Here is a 16,566-nt window from a genome sequence, read left to right on the forward strand (position 1 = left end):
TTTGCACATATTTAAATAGCTTTTATTTTGAAGCGCAGCGGAAGTGAACCATCCAATCAGCCGACAAGCATCCAGGAAGGAAGTATCAGCCATTCAAGACAGTACAATTACACGAGTAGAACTTCCTTATTTATTCATCTAGTGTAATACACCTTTTCATTTTATATATTTTTTATTTTATTTTTATTTTTCTTTGGGAGGGGAGAAACCCTACGTATATTTAGTTATTTAAGGTAAGGTATTTGGTGGTTTTTTTTAGGCAATGAAAGGAGTTAACGTTGTTGAACAGCATCTTGTTTACTTGTTGTGCTTCCTGGTACAATTTTATATTTACAACCCTCAAAATGGTTACATTTTGGAGAAAAGCCTCATACATACACTCAGTACTGCTATATTTGGTGAGGAGTTGTAATTTAAACGGAAGAATTGGCTTCTAAAACCGATAGATAAGAACATGTAATGTTAGAATGACCAATAATTTATTTTGGAAAATATAACAATATACTGTTTATATATATATATATATATATATATATATATATATATATATATATATATATATATATATATATATACACACACACACACACACACACACACTGAACAAAAATATAAACGCAACACCTTTTGCTCCCATTTTTCGTGAGCTGGACAGACACAAAAGGCCATTTCCCTCAAATATTGTTCACAAACCTGTCTAAGTCTGTGTTAGTGAGCATTTCTCCTTTGTCGACATAATCCATCCCACATCACACGTGTGGCATATCAAGATGCTGATTAGACGGCATGATTATTGCACAGGTGTCACAATAACAGGCCACTCTGAAACGTGCAGTTTTATCACACAGCACAGATGTTGCAAGTTCTGAGGGAGCGTGCAATTGGCATGCTGACTGCAGGAATGTCCACCATAGCTGTTGCCGGTAAATTGAACGTTTATTTCTCTACCATAAGCCGTCTCCAAAGGCTTTTCAGATAATTTGGCAGTACATCCAACGGGCCTCACAACCGCAGACCACGTATAACCACACCAGCCCAGGACCTCCACATCCAGCGTGTTCACCTCCAAGATCGTCTGAGACCAGCCACCCGGACAGCTGCTGCAACAATTGGTTTGCATAACGAAAGAATTTCTGCACAAACTGTCAGAAACCGTCTCAGGGAAGGTCATCTGCATGCTCGTCATCCTCATCGGGGTCTCGACCTGACTGCAGTTTGTCGTCGTAACCGACTTGAGTGGGCGAATGCTCACATTCGATGGCGTCTGGCATGTTGGAGAGGTGTTCTCTTCACGGATGAATCCCGGTTTTCACTGTTCAGGGCAGATGGCAGACAGCATGTGTAGCGTCGTGTGGGTGAACGGTTTGCTGATGTCACTGTTGTGGATCGAGTGGCCCATGGTAGCAGTGGGGTGATGGTATGGGCAGCGTATGTTATGAGCAACGAACACAGGTGCATTTCATTGCTGGCATTTTGAAAGCACAGAGATACCATGATGAGAGCCCGAGGCACATTGTTGTGCGACTCATTTACGACCATCACCTCATGTTGCAGCATGATAATGCACGGCCCCATGTTGCAAGGATCTGTACATAATTCCTGGAAGCTGAAAAGATGCCAGTTCTTGCATGGACAGCATACTCCCTGGACATGTCACCCATTGAGCATGTTTGGGATGCTCTGGATCGGCGTATACGACAGCGTGTTCCAGTTCCTGCCAATATCCAGCAACTTCACACAGCCATTGAAGAGGAGTGGACCAACATTCCACAGGCCACAATCAACAACCTGATCAACTCTATGCAAAGGAGATGTGTTGCACTCTGTGAGGCAAATGGTGGTCACACCAGATACTGACTGGTTTTATAACCCCCCCAGACTCCCACAATAAAGCAAAACTGCACATTTCAGAGTGACCTTTTATTGTAGCCAGCCTAAGGCACACCTGTGCAATAATCATGCTATCTAATCAGCATCTTGATATGCCACACCTGTGAGGTGGGATGGATTATCTCGACAAAGGAGAAATGCTCACTAACACAGATTTAGACAGATTTGTGAACAATATTTGAGGGAAATGGCCTTTTGTGTATGCAGAAAAAGTCCAGCTCACGAAAAACGGGAGCAAGGTAAAGTGTTGCGTTTATGTTTTTGTTCCGTGTATGTGTATATAATATTAGACCTTACACCGATTTGATCGGTATCGGCCGATAATTACCATTTTATGCTGATCGGCTTTAATGTAATTATTCGGCGATCTGATCAATGATGACATTGATCGGCTCTGTGTTTAGATTTACTCCGCGTCGCCATCGTGTACGTTATATTTGAATCCAAAAGCTGGTTTATTTTTAGCCTTGTTGCATGTCTTTTGACGTAATACTGTAAATATCAGACAGCCAGTAAAGTTATTTAAAAAAAAAAAAAAACATGTCAGCGGTGTGGGACAGACACGTCTGAGACAGACAAAACGTAATGCGTGCATCAGACGACAAGACAAATTTGGTCTTTCACGATTGCACTATGTCAGACTACTGCAATAAATCTTGTATTCCGATACCACCGCATCCCGTCTTTTACGATCACTGGGCTTTATCTTGTCAACTCAAAGCCGACTGGATACACGTTACCACGGCGACGACAACAACAATGGATCGCGTCTCGTGTATTATAAGAACAAAATGGGGAAAACCGTGTGCTGGTGGTGACCGGTGCTCGGGAGAGGAGTTTAATTCAAGAACTGCTTGAGATATGTTAACGTAGTTTTAATACAATATGGCTCGCAAGCAGGCAACAAAACGTTATGTAGCCTAGCAAGCTAACGGTTGTACGTGAACATGGCAGCGTTCTGTCGAATCATGCGCTAAGGTTTTGGTGTGTGTGAAGTAATTCAATTACAATAAAGTAATTTAATTGGTAAATTAGCTCGCATTATTTCTGTCATGTTGTAATGTTGGTTTGACCTGACTGATTAGAATACATGACTTGACAAGATATTTTTGAAGAGACTCAGTATACAGTACACAAGTATATACAGTAAATGAACAAGTCATTTAAATAGACACATTGCTCCATCGTTATTGTTTTTTTTTTTTTTTTTAACTCGCTGATCGGCCCCAAAAAGCCTGATCGTGTAAAGCCTAAAAAAAATATATATATATATAAATAAGCAACAATGTTCCGTGAGTCTGTAGTTTGAACGAACATGTTTTTGTCCCTTGTTTTAGATGGGTTACATGGTTGTAGAGCAGCGCAGCTCGACAATGCTGCACCTGAAGAGAAACCCCGGCATCCGTTCCTGGTCTCTTTTTATTGGTACATATTTTTCTTATTTGTATAGTTAAATGAAATACAACCCCAATTCCAATGAAGTTGGGACGTTGTGTTAAACATAAATAAAAACAGAATATAATGATTTGCAAATCATGTTCGACCTATATTCAATTGAATACACTACAAAGACAATATATTTAATGTTCAAACTGATAAACTTTGTTTTTAGCAAGTAATCATTAACTTAGAATTTTATGGCTGCAACACGTTCCAAAAAAGCTGGAACAGGGTCATGTTTACCACTGTGTTACATTACCTTTTCTTTTAAGATTCAATAAATGTTTGCGAACTGAGGACACTTTTTACTTGATGTACAGCTTCAGCTGTTCAACAGTCCGGGGTCTCCGTTGTCATATTTTACGCTTCATAATGCGCCACACATTTTCAATGGGAGACAGGTCTGGACTGCAGGCAGGCCAGTCTAGTGCCCGCACTCTTTTACTATGAAGCCACGCTGTTGTAACACGTGCAGAATGTGGTTTGGCATTGTCTTGCTGAAATAAGCAGGGGCGTCCATGAAAAAGACGTTGCTTGGATGGCAGCATATGTTTCTCCAAAACCTGTATGTAGCTTTCAGCATTAATGGTGCCTTCACAGATGTGTAAGTTACACATGCCATTGGCACTAACACAGCCCCATACCATCACAGATGCTGGCTTTTGAACTTTGCGTCCATAACAGTTCGGATGGTTCTTTTCCTCTTTGGCCCGGAGGACACGACGTCCACAATTTCCGAAAACAATTTGAAATGTGGACTCGTCAGACCACAGAACACTTTTCCACTTTACATCAGTCCATCTTAGATGAGCTCAGGCCCAGAGAAGCCGGCGGCGTTTCTGGGTGTTGTTGATAAATGGCTTTTGCTTTGCACAGTAGAGTTTCAAGTTGCACTTACGGATGTAGTGCCAAACTGTATTTACTGAGATTGGTTTTCTGAAGTGTTCCTGAGCCCATGTGGTGATATCCTTCACACATTGATGTCGGGTTTTGATGCAGTGCCGCCTGAGGGCTCGAAGGTCACGGGCATTCAATATTGGTTTTCGGCCTTGCTGCTTACATGCAGTGATTTCTCCAGATTCGCTGAACCTTTTTATTATATTATGGACCGTAGATGATGAAATCCCTAAATTCCTTGCAATTGTACGTTGGGGAACATTGTGCTTAAACCGTTCGACTATTTTCTCACGCACTTGTTCACAAAGATGTGAACCTCGCCCCATCTTTGCTTGTGAAAGACAGAGCAATTCAGGGAAGCTCCTTTTATACCCGATCATGGCACCCACCTGTTCCCAATTAGCCTGTTCACCTATGGGATGTTCCAAACAGGTGTTTGATAAGCATTCCTCAATTTTTTTCCACGTGTCCCAGTTGTTTTTGGAACGTGTTGCAGCCATAAAATTCAAAGTTAATGATTATAAGCTAAAAACAATCAAGTTTATCAATTTGAACATTAAATATCTTGTCTTTGTAGTGTATTCAATTAAATATAGGCTGAACATGATTTGCAAATCATTGTGTTTTACAATATATATGAAAATATGGGTGGCACGGTGGACGACTGGTTAGAGCGTGTGTCTCACAATTCTGAGGACCGGGGTTCAATTCCCGGACCCGCCTGTGTGGAGTTTGCATGTTCTCCCCGTGCCTGCGTGGGTTTTCTCCAGGCCCTCCGGTTTCCTCCCACATCTCAAAAACATGCATGGTAGGTTAATTGACAACTCAAAATTGCCCGTAGGTGTGAATGTGAGTGCAAATGTTTGTTTGTTTATATGTGCCCTGCGATTGGCTGGCAACCAGTTCAGGGTGTACCCCGCCACCTGCCCGATGATAGCTGGGATAGGCTCCAGCACGCCCGCGACCCTAGAGAGGGGAAGTGGCTCAGAAAATGGATGGATGGATGGATGCATATATTCTGTTTTTATTTATGTTTAACACAACGTCCCAACTTCATTGGAATTGGTGTTGTAAATGTATCCCCAATGAACATAACAAAATGTGTCTTCTTACCTCCATTTTCTCCAGGGATGACATCCATTGGGTTCGCAGCTGCCTACTACAGTACAGGTTCAAAATCTCAATTTTACAGGATTACCTGACAATTTTTAATTTTTGTATATGTTTTCTACACAGATAGCATCTTGTGGAAGCTTTTCTATGTGACCGGCTGTCTGTTTGTGGCCATTCAGAACATGGAAGAATGGGAAGAGGCAGTGTTTGACAAAACTAACAATGAGATTCAACTCAAAACCATTAGCTTGTACACTTTAGTTCTGACGCTATGGAAAAAGGGGCAAGAGAAAGGTAAGTAATGACAGAGGTTTAGTTATCCACTTGGGGGCGCAGAAACGCAAATCCAAAATAAATGCTTTGCCTTTCCTCTCCTTTTAAGTTGTCTTGGACTTGAGGCATCTACATGATGTCTGCGTTGAAGAAGAAAGGGTTCGATATTTGGGGAAAGGCTACCTCCTTATGTTGCGCCTGGCTACAGGTTTCTCCTACCCCCTGACGCAGAGTGCCACACTCGGGGGGCGAAGGTAGATCCTTACCATGAACACACTAATACAATATACTTTTAAAGTTGAACATCTCTAAGGTCATACAATTTGGGCGAGAGGCAGGGTGCACACATGACTTGTCACCAGTCAATCACAGGCACATACACGAACAACTACACTCACACTCCCTTTCATACCTATGGACAGTTAATCGACTACAGTATGCATGCGTGATTTTGGGTGAACTTGTGGTTAGCATGTCTGCTTCACAGTTCTGAGGTTCAGGGTTTGAATCTTGGCTCCGGCCTTAGGAAAGTCTGCTTAGCTTAATGCTAACAAACAATGTACAACCCCAATTCCAATGAAGTTGGGACATTGTGTTAAACATAAATAAAAACAGAATACATCCATCCATCCATTTTCTGAGCCGCTTCTCCTCACTAGGGTCGCGGGCGTGCTGGAGCCTATCCCAGCTGTCATCGGGCAGGAGGCGGGGTTCACCCTGAACTGGTTGCCAGCCAATCGCAGGGCACATACAAAAAAACAACCATTCACACTCACAGTCACACCTACGGGCAATTTAGAGTCTCCAATCAATGCATGTTTTTGGGATGTGGGAGGAAACCGGAGTGCCCGGAGAATACCCACGCAGGCACGGGGAAAACATGCAAACTCCACACAGGCAGGACCCGGGAACTGTGAGGCTGACGCTCTAACCAGTCGGCTACTGTGCCGCCAAACAGAATACAATGATTTGCAAATCATGTTCAACCTATATTTAATTGAATGCAAAAAAGATATTTGATGTTCAAACTGATAAACTTTATTGTGAGGAAATAAATCATTAACTTAGAATTCTATGGCTGCAACACGTTCCCAAAAAGCTGGGACAGGTGGCAAAAAAGACTGAGAAAGTTGAGGAATGCTCTCACACCTGTTTGGAACATCCCATAGGTGAACAGGCTAATTGGGTACAGGTGGGTGCCATGATTGGGTATAAAAGGAGCTTCCCTGAATTACTCAGTTATTCACAAGCAAAGATGGGGCGAGGTTCACCTCTTTGTGAACAAGTGCTTGAGAAAATAGTCGAACAGTTTAAGGACAATGTCCCTCAACGTACAAATGCAAGGAATTTAGGGATTTCATCATCTAGGGCCCATAATTTAATCAAAAGGTTCAGAGAATCTGGAGAAATCACTGCATGTAAGCGGCAAGGCCGAAAACCAACATTGAATGCCGTGACCTTCGATCCCTCAGGTGGCACTGCATAAAAAACCGACATCAATGTGTAAATGATATCGCCACATGGGCTCAGGAACACTTCAAAAAAACGATCTCAGTAAATACAGTTTGGCACTACATCCGTAAGTGCAACTTGAAACTCTACAATGCAAAGCAAAAGCCATTTATCAACAACACCCAGAAACGCCGCCGGCTTCTCTGGGCCTGAGCTCATCTAAGATGGACTGACGCAAAGTGGAAAAGTGTTCTGTGGTCCGATGAGTCCACATTTCAAATTGTTTTGGGAATTTGTGGATGTCGTGTCCTCCGGGCCAAAGAGGAAAAGAACCATCCGGACAGTTATGGACGCAAAGTTCAAAAGCCAGCATTTGTGATGGTATGGGGCTCTGTTAGTGCCAATGGCATGGGTAACTTACACATCTGTGAAGGCACCATTAATGCTGTAAGGTACATACAGGTTTTGGAGAAACATATGCTTCCATCCAAGCAACGACTTTTTCACGGACGCCCCTGCTTATTTCAGCAAGACAATTCCAAACTACATTCTTCACGTGTTACAACAGCGTGGCTTCATAGTAAAAGAGTGCGGGCACTAGACTGGCCTGCCTGCAGTTCAGATCTGTCTCCCATTGAAAATGTGTGGCGCATTATTAAGCGTAAAATACGACAACGGAGACCCCGGACTGTTGAACTGAAGCTGTGCATCAAGAAAGAATAGGAAAGAATTCTACCTACAGAGCTTCAACAATTAGTGTCCTCAGTTCCCAAACGTTTATTGAATGTTGTTAAAAGAAAAGGTGATGTAACACCGTGGTAAACATGACCTTGTCCCAGCTTATTTGGAACGTGTTGCAGCCATAAAATTAAAGTTAATGATTATTTGCTAAAAACAATAAAGTTTTTCAGTTTGAACATTAAATATCTTGTCTTTGTAGTGTATTCAATTAAATATAGGTCCAACATGATTTGCAAATCATTGTATTCTGTTTTTATTTGTTTAACACAACGTCCCAACTTCATTGGAATTGGGGTTGTAAAATGCAACAGAAAGGGTAATGAATAGCATCGCTGTCACAGTGTTATAACATTTTAAGCAACAGATGTTTGAACACAAACAGTGGAGTGACATATAATATACAGATAATATAACAATAGGCCCAGAAGCAATTGCAATGCAAAAAACGACAAATATTACTGCAGATTACTGAAGAGTTTTGACCGTCTCCATGTATAGCCATGTCTGTTGTACTGCCCACAGGTGGCCAAGACGCATATACCAGGAGCCACAGAATCAAAATGAGTTACCATGATGCAAAAGCTATTTAATTCTTTACATTTATATTTAAATACTTATTATTTTTTGTACAGTAAAGTGCAACATTATAGAATGCTATTTTCCTTATTAAAAAACACTTGTTTTTGGGGGGAGGCTGTAATGATGTCGCATTAGACACTGAGCAACGAATCACACATGACCTCAGGTACTTCACTAAATGTCAGTTTAGTGGGCATAAACTCTGAATTTGCAATGCAAGTATGTTGTTGTTATGATTAAAAAACTGAACAGTTAAATTACATCAAAGTGTGAGAACATCTAATCTAATGCTCTACTTTTTTCCTTGTGATACTCATCAGTGATGTGGAGGCTATAGCTGCATTGCTGAAGCGCTTTTTGGGGATGGAGGAGCGCCGGCAGCAGAAGGAAATGGCTGAGTATGCAGAGGAGGAAGCTGATTTTTTGGATAACAGCAGTGATTCAGAGGATGAAAAAGAAAAAGCTTGACCTCTACGTCATCTACTTTGAAATTGAGTTCGGGATGATGCCACGGCTAAGGAATAACAGTGGCTAAGGTTACTGAGATGCTTTCATTGCTTGGTGTGCTCACTTACTGACTTTAAATAAAGTACAGGCATTTTTTTTTAACAGAATGTTAGTAGTGACAGTTAAGGAAAATATTATCTAGCTGTATTCTATTTTGGGAGTATGGTGACTTATTTCTATTCGTTTTACACTGTTAAAACAACTATGATCTAATTACTATTACAAAACACTCCATGTTGCAGATTTACTGTGCCTTCCTACTGAACAGTTTGGTATTTATTATGTATGTCAACTGAAAAGGCTGTTTGCACAATTTACGGGACCAACCACATTTTGGTTGTTTATACTCAAACAGCTGGCAACCAGGATGAATGCATGTACCAACAGTAATCACCCATGAAAAATTTCCATGACTCAACCAACAGTAAATTGTGTGTGAATTTCACCGTTTGTTGCCGGTCTTTTGTGAACCAAATACATTAATATTTTTGTTTGACTGTGTATTCTAAATCAGGGCTGTATTGAAATCCAAACAAGTTACTTAAAACCACTTGAAAATCTTTTTGTTTCTACTGTTGGATTCGATTTTTTTTTTTCATGTTTATATTTTCTGGAATCATATGTTTTGTATTCAAAAATCAAAAAATTCTTGTTTGTCTTTATTAAAATGCATCTTATACATAAAAAAACTATTCAGTGCTGAGATGAAAAATTATTCTCTGGAACTATCTCTATTGTGCACTCTGTGATTTCATCTATAATCCTCTGAAGGGGGGCAATCACTGGGCTAACATGTTCATCTATCCACTCTTGAGCTGCTGAATCTGGATAAAGATGGATCATCTCCTCCCTTACAACATCTATCTTCTGTTGCAATAGAGCCAAATACCTTGGGAGACAAGATTGTGAAGTATTCGTGATCAGAACACATTTCACATGCAAGAAAAGATTGTGTCCAACATGTAACATGAGAAGTGTTTGCTTACGTTGATGCTTGACTCTGAATCTGCACGGTGATTAGAGGATTTGCCATTCTTCTTGATCTGTGGTAGGGACTGAACCATCCTCGTACATACCTGAGGTTACATACAGACTTAATTTAACCATTTAGAAGTCAATATAATTACTACATTGTTGGTATCTAGAAAAGTATGTATTTTGGAGGCGTGCACATTGGACACCTCATCCTGGAAAACAAAATTTCGGGTTGATCGACCCGTTTGCAGCTTCCTTTTTTTCTGGGAAGACTTCCTTCTAAGACTTGTTTCAGTGGGAGTTGATGTGAGACAAGAAGCTGTAATTGCATTGTAATTGTCCATTGTAGTTCATCCCATTGGTGTTCGATGGGTTGAGGTCTGGGCTGTGTGCAGTTTCTTCAACACCAAACTCATTGCATTGTGTCCTTCTGGACCTGGGTTTGTATCCATAAAGAATCAAAGTGCTAAGTGTAGATCTATCCAAATGACTCATTTCTGGAAAAACCATGCCCAATCATTCCATGAAATGCAGGGTTAGCTACAATTCTGAGAGTTGATTCATTGTAAAGAGAAAAACTTTTCCCAAAGGATTTTAACCCTTAAAAATGCCCCTACGCTTAACATGCTAGGAATGCAGAGCAGGACTTTTAAGAGACAATAATAATCTTAACCACAAAACAAAATGGCCACAAGATCTAAAATTACAGAGGATCTGCTACACACAATGGCTGACAATGAAAACATTTGAAGTGGATCGTGTGGTTAGCACATCTGCCTCACAGTCAAGAGGTTCAGATTTGACTCAGCTCAGGACTTTGCATGTTTATAGAATGTTCTAGGTGTTATCAGTAAGATAATTGTTGACACCAATGATTGGGGTCACAGCTTCTGTCAGAAAATGATCACAGAAATAATTTGAGGAGTTCTTAATCTTATAAATACCATGTGGCAGTCTTATGTAAATGACTTCCACACTTTGCAGGCTCTGAATTGTTTTTATTTATTGGAGTTGGAGTGATTGATGGCAGCTTTATGAGTTAGTGTACCATTAGAAAATGTTTATGTTAAGGGAGATATATTACACATTTAATTCACAATTTAAAACAGTTTCCAGGTGCCTTAACATGCTTCTGTTAAAATGCCCCAAGGATCAAGAATTACAGGTCACTTTTCACTATTTCGAGGGGTCAGTGCTGATTCATGTAACTGAGCCACTGCACACCCTGCCCTCTCACCCTGTGTTTTTTTGGGGGGACAACCAATAAGAGTTCACTCTTGAAAATGGTGTCAACTCCACCTCCTCACTAAGATAAAGGTTTTTGATTTCTCCTTGCTCGGAGTTGCTTTGAGAGTGGTTCTGAATAACTCTTTACGCAAAGACTCCAAGTTCAAAGTGTTTCAGATAAGTGTACTCTGTGGTAACCCATTATGGAAATGGGCCCTGGGTTTTTGCACTTGAGCACAGTCATTTCCCCCCTCCTTTCTCTGGTGAGACTCACATTCACACAACAGTGGACAGTTTAGAATGTTACATTAATCTTACAGAGCGAAGAATAACAACACATCATAGCTAAACTAAACGTAATGCAATGCAAAACCCACGCAAACGCAGGCAGAACATGCAAAGGCTACACAGGAGCGTCTGAGCCAAGATTTGAACCCCAGAGATCAGAACTATGAGCCAAACGTGCTAGGCTACTGCCCATGTTTAACCAAGCAACTCACATATTTTTTTCAAAAGACCTTATGTCCTCAACACAAAGTAGTGAATCCAGTTCCACAATCGACTCCGCTAGTTTCCTTCCCGGGAACAGGGTGGCGTCATCAAACGTGCTAAACACAACATGAGACAAAAAGTGAAATGGGAATTAACATGTATGTCTGTTTTAATTAAAATTAAGTTTATCGCCTCACCTTCCCATGGACTCTGCCTCTACAGAGGAGACACCCAACATTTTAGTCACTTGGTTTTGAGCCTCAAGACTAAACTGGCCATGGATAAGTGTTTGGAGACAAGCTGCTAGTGACGGAAGAGCCACAGGCATGAGCTCACACAGCACTGAGAGGTGGTCATACCTGACATTGGGAAAACACAATGTCATCTTTGTGTACCTAATGAGCGTTTGTGCATGTGTAGATGAGGTTACGATGCTATAAAAGTCATGTGAAAAAACAGTCTTACCTTTGCCAGCCTGTCATGGCAATACCCCTAATGTTTAAGACAGAGGATACAGATGCAGCCACTTTTAACCATTGCAAGTGGTTCTCTACATGTCTCTGTGTGCTGGGTACATTGGTGTGAACACTGGTGGAGCCTTTAAAGGAGCTGGCCGCCCACATGTCTTGCATACCGGCACTGTAGTACTTCTCCAGCAACGAGACTATTCAAGAAAATTGGAAATCCATCAATAAAATCCATAACAACATACACTGCATCATATCTTGATCTGGAGGACCAACAATCTTCACAATTATGGCATTGTTACGCAATACCAGTTGTTGATTTACAAAATAGCAAAATTACAGTTCATACCAGTTTTCTCCACATCCAGATTAGGGGTGTAATCCCACAGCATCGGTTGGACTAGTCCTACAATACCACTAGCTGCGTCATGGATAGCAAAACAGATAATGATATGTCAAACATTCAACTTTATTACTTTCTACTTTAAACTTTGATACAATAGATCAAATATATACTGTATATATACAGGGAGGTCCTCATTTTACGGCGGAGTTCTGTGCCTGGTGAAGTAACCCACATTTGTATGTAAATCAGAACGCGTCTACTCCACATAGACTATGCTGATGCAGTCGGAGAGTCATAATAACATTTTTAAAATGTATTCATTTTTATTTGATTTAGTTTTTGTTTTTAATTCAGTTTTAATATATTTTTTTTTACATATTTGAATGACAATATTCATCCATCCATCCATTTTCTGAGCCGCTTCTCCTCACTCGGGTCGTGGGCATGCTGGAGCCTAGCCTTGATGATATTATGGACCGTAGATGATGAAATCCCTAAATTCCTTGCAATTGTACGTTGAGGAACATTGTCCTTAAGCTGTTCGACTATTTTCTCACGCACTTGTTCACAAAGAGGTAAACCTCGCCCCATCTTTAATTGTGAATGACTCAGCAATTCAGGGAAGCTCCTTTTATACTGAATCATGGCACCGACCTGTTCCCAATTAGCCTGTTTACCTGTGGGATGTTCCAAACAGGTGTTTGATGAGCGTTCCTCAAATTTCTCAGTATTTTTTGTCAACTGTCCCAGCTTTTTTGGAACGTGTTGCAACCATAAAATTCTAAGTTAATGATTATTTGCTAAAAACAATCAAGTTTATCAGTTTGAACATTAAACATCTTGTCTTTGTAGTGTATTCAATTTAATATAGGTTGAACATAATTTGCAAATCATTGTATTCTGTTTTTATTTATGTTTAACACAACGTCCCAACTTCATTGGAATTGGGGTTGTACTTTATTTCCATTAATTCATGTAATTTCCCATATATTCCCATTTATTTCTATGTATCTACTTTGAAAGTTTTTAACTTTCAACAGCTCTGCTATGAATTCTGTCTTTAAAAATAAATGATCAAACTCGAAACTTTGAGGTGGGGCTGTAGTATTTGATTAACAGTGTACCAGAATTATTAACCGGGTGCCAATGAAAATACTAGCCTTTTAATATCAATACAGTGCTTAAGAAAATTTACTGGAAAAAAAACTAAAAAAAAAAAAAAACTGGGATGTACTGCATGTGTAACAACACACAGGGACAAGGGTCTCAGTGTAGGAAGTTGGATGGGGTTGCAGACTGCATTACTGACTACATCAACTCAGAAGAAGAAAGCCTTAAAAGACGGTGATCCACAAGCTCAAGCGTTTCCAAAAAGAAACAAGATCCCAGCTCAAGGAGGCAAAGGAGCGGTACAAAAGGAAGTTGGAGCAGAAGCTACAGAACAACACCATGAAGGAGGTATGGGTTGGGATGAAGAACAGCATCAGTTCCAAGAGAGGTTCCACGGCTAATCGGGATGTTGAAAGAGCAAACCAGATGAACCAGTTTTTCAACAGGTTTAGTTCAGTAGTGTCTCTTTCACACCTCTGAATCCTGCATCCCTTCCCCTCTGAAGAAAACAACACAGAATAGAACATCCCCACTGCGATTGTTGGATGTATTGTGTCAGGAGTGGACAGGAGGAGGAGTACAGGACACTGATTCTGACGTTTTTCACCTGATTCGCTTTCAACACCCTGCACCTGAACACCACTAAGACAATGGAAGTGGTGGTGGACTTGAGCACAATTAGGCCCCACCCGGAACTGGTTTACAAATAAGGTGACAGCATGGCAGTTGTACCAAAGTACAAATACTGTACCTGGGTGTGTAGCTGGATTGGACTGGTGACTGGACTGCCAACGCTAACCGCAGTGTGTAGGATAGGACAGAGCCGCCTTTAATTCCTCAGAAAACAGACTTCCTTTAACATTTGCAAAGAGATGCTGCATATGTTCTACCAGTTTGTGGTGGAGCACCCTCATGTTTGCATCGTCAAGAAAAAGGACGCTTCTCGCCTGGACAAACTGAGGAGGAAGGCAGGCTCTGTCGTGGGAACAGAGTTAGACAGCCTGATATCTGTGGCAGAAAGGAGATTCTGTCCATCATGGACAATCCACAACATACACTGCACAGCACCATCTCGAGGCAGAGAAGCAGCTTCAATGACAGGCTGCTGTCACTGCCCTGCTCCACTGACAGACTGAGGAAATCCCTTGTCCCCATGCCATTCAGCTTTTGAATTCCACCCTGGGAGGGAAATGCTCATATTATTCCCTCAACTCTGTAGTGTTAATATTTTGTACATTGATCGCTGTGCACCTTATTCTTATTTTAAAAATATTTAACATACGCTTTTTTCTTTTTTATAATATTTTTAGGAAGACGGCAAGTCTAGATGTTTCCATTCTGGAAGCTACTGGAACAGTGAATTTCTCTCTTTTTTTCTGAAATAGGAAATATGAAAAATCATGTACAACAAAAATAATTCTATTCCAGAATTAAGAATCTTATTTCAGTAAAAGAATGTCTGCATGATGGTGTACCAACCATTAAATAGACAGGGAAAAAAATATTTTGGTAACTTAGGGCTGTGGCAAAAACATTTGTTAAGCATGTAAGCCTCATATACATACTAATTTATTTTAGTAGAGATTAACTTCCACTTTCTTTTTGCTTGCGTAATTGTATACAAATTGGAATTGTCATAACATATTTCCCATTCATTTCACTATAAATTCTTTGTACACTGATAATATTGTATTGTATTGATCAAACCTTTACTGCATTATGTCAGACATCTGACACAAAAGTACTTCTTACATTGAATTCCTTTTTAAGATGCAAACTCCAACGAACCTTTCAGCGTGTCGTGACTCATCCCCCTCATCATATCGTCCCACATGATGATGGTCATATGAGGCCACGCCTGCTTGATGTACTTTACCACGGATACAACGTGAGTCAAGAAAAGTTGTTCCACGGTGCGTCCCGGGGAAGCCAACCACAATTTTGACATCTCACCTTCACCCAACATGTAAACCTTAAGTTAAATACAAAGCCATAAGAGAATTGCTAAAACCTGAGAATGAACAAAAGAATGTGTTGTTTACATTACCTCATCTGCACCTATATGCAGTGTTTTTAGACCCGGATGCAGCTCCACCACCTGCTTCAGCATCTCCATCACAAGCTTAAGTCCTTCTTCCTTGTGGGGATTGAGAGTGCCCACGCAGTTTGACACTTCTCTCAGGCTCCACATGGGTCGATGCTTCAACACAAACTGCAGCATGGAGAAGAATACAGACTACAGTAGCAAATTATGCAGAGAATGTATCACAGCAAAACACAATGTCTGCCATACCTCCATATGGCCAAAAGTCTGCACAAGTGGTATGACCTCCATTCCCTTAGATTGTGCAACTTTCTGCATGGATAATATCAGATCTCGGCTGACAAAACACAGAATTGCACAAACAGTAATATTGATTACAATTCACTTCAGCATACCAGGTCAATAAATTCAGATCAAGAAATGGTTGAACCTATATGCAGGTTGTGCTGTGGCCTGCAGCAGCTTGAGCGCCCCCTCATAAGGAAACATGTCCTCATATTCCACGAGAAGGCTATCGGCACCCAGTCGAGAGAAGCATTCTATCAGCTACAGGGTGAGATTAAAAGGCAAATATGATAACGGCTTTACATGCAAATTATTTGTGTGAGAGGAGTTACCTGGTAAAGGTATTCCACTTTCGGAGGGGCACCTTTCAAATCCAAGTGAACAACTTTCTTTCCGTTGGGCCACGGTGGATTATTCATGTTGACTTGGGCAGCAGTGTTGGCATTAAAATAAATAAAACAGGTTTTGTGTTTTACCGTTTATAAATGACCACTTACCTGTTGGGCAGATCACTGTGGAGCCACTGAAGTATGCGCGTAAGCAGGAATAGGTATGTCAAGACACGCTGTTATATATACCTTATCCGATAAAGAACTATAAAATAGTGTACTGTTTGTTTAGATCATGTCCGCATACTCGGTGACGTACAACTTGAATGGACGACACGTTGTCCAATGAAACAGCAGCTTTCTCTTCAACCCAGCCAATCATGATGTCTGACGCGTGCT

The 16,566-nt window shown here is 40.8% G+C and overlaps 2 protein-coding genes across 3 annotated transcripts; one reads left to right on the top strand and one right to left on the bottom strand.

Moving 5' to 3' along the window:
• The first annotated feature begins 67 nt into the window (after window positions 1-67).
• LOC133469167 (cytochrome b-245 chaperone 1 homolog) lies at window positions 68-9,604 on the top strand. Of its 2 annotated transcripts, none has more exons than XM_061755895.1 (6): window positions 68-233; window positions 3,228-3,315; window positions 5,356-5,397; window positions 5,464-5,634; window positions 5,723-5,867; window positions 8,706-9,604. In XM_061755895.1, the coding sequence occupies exons 2-6, from the start codon at window positions 3,228-3,230 to the stop codon at window positions 8,851-8,853; spliced, it is 594 nt and encodes a 197-aa protein (XP_061611879.1). In that variant the 5' UTR covers window positions 68-233; the 3' UTR covers window positions 8,854-9,604. The 2 variants fall into 2 exon arrangements, with proteins under 2 accessions (XP_061611879.1, XP_061611880.1); XM_061755896.1 differs by having other exon boundaries at window positions 5,356-5,391.
• On the bottom strand, window positions 9,534-16,481 carry hexd (hexosaminidase d). The gene is made up of 12 exons (XM_061755889.1): window positions 16,336-16,481; window positions 16,171-16,262; window positions 15,984-16,099; window positions 15,803-15,890; window positions 15,557-15,721; window positions 15,298-15,481; window positions 12,403-12,474; window positions 12,052-12,250; window positions 11,784-11,945; window positions 11,595-11,702; window positions 9,879-9,968; window positions 9,534-9,781 (listed from the first exon to the last, which is right to left on the bottom strand). Exons 2-12 carry the CDS (start codon window positions 16,255-16,257, stop codon window positions 9,586-9,588), a joined length of 1,467 nt encoding a protein of 488 aa, XP_061611873.1. The 5' UTR covers window positions 16,258-16,262; window positions 16,336-16,481; the 3' UTR covers window positions 9,534-9,585.
• Window positions 16,482-16,566: the final 85 nt, after the last annotated feature.

This window comes from Phyllopteryx taeniolatus, chromosome 19 (genome assembly GCF_024500385.1).
Source record: "Phyllopteryx taeniolatus isolate TA_2022b chromosome 19, UOR_Ptae_1.2, whole genome shotgun sequence".
Classification (NCBI taxonomy): domain Eukaryota; kingdom Metazoa; phylum Chordata; class Actinopteri; order Syngnathiformes; family Syngnathidae; genus Phyllopteryx; species Phyllopteryx taeniolatus.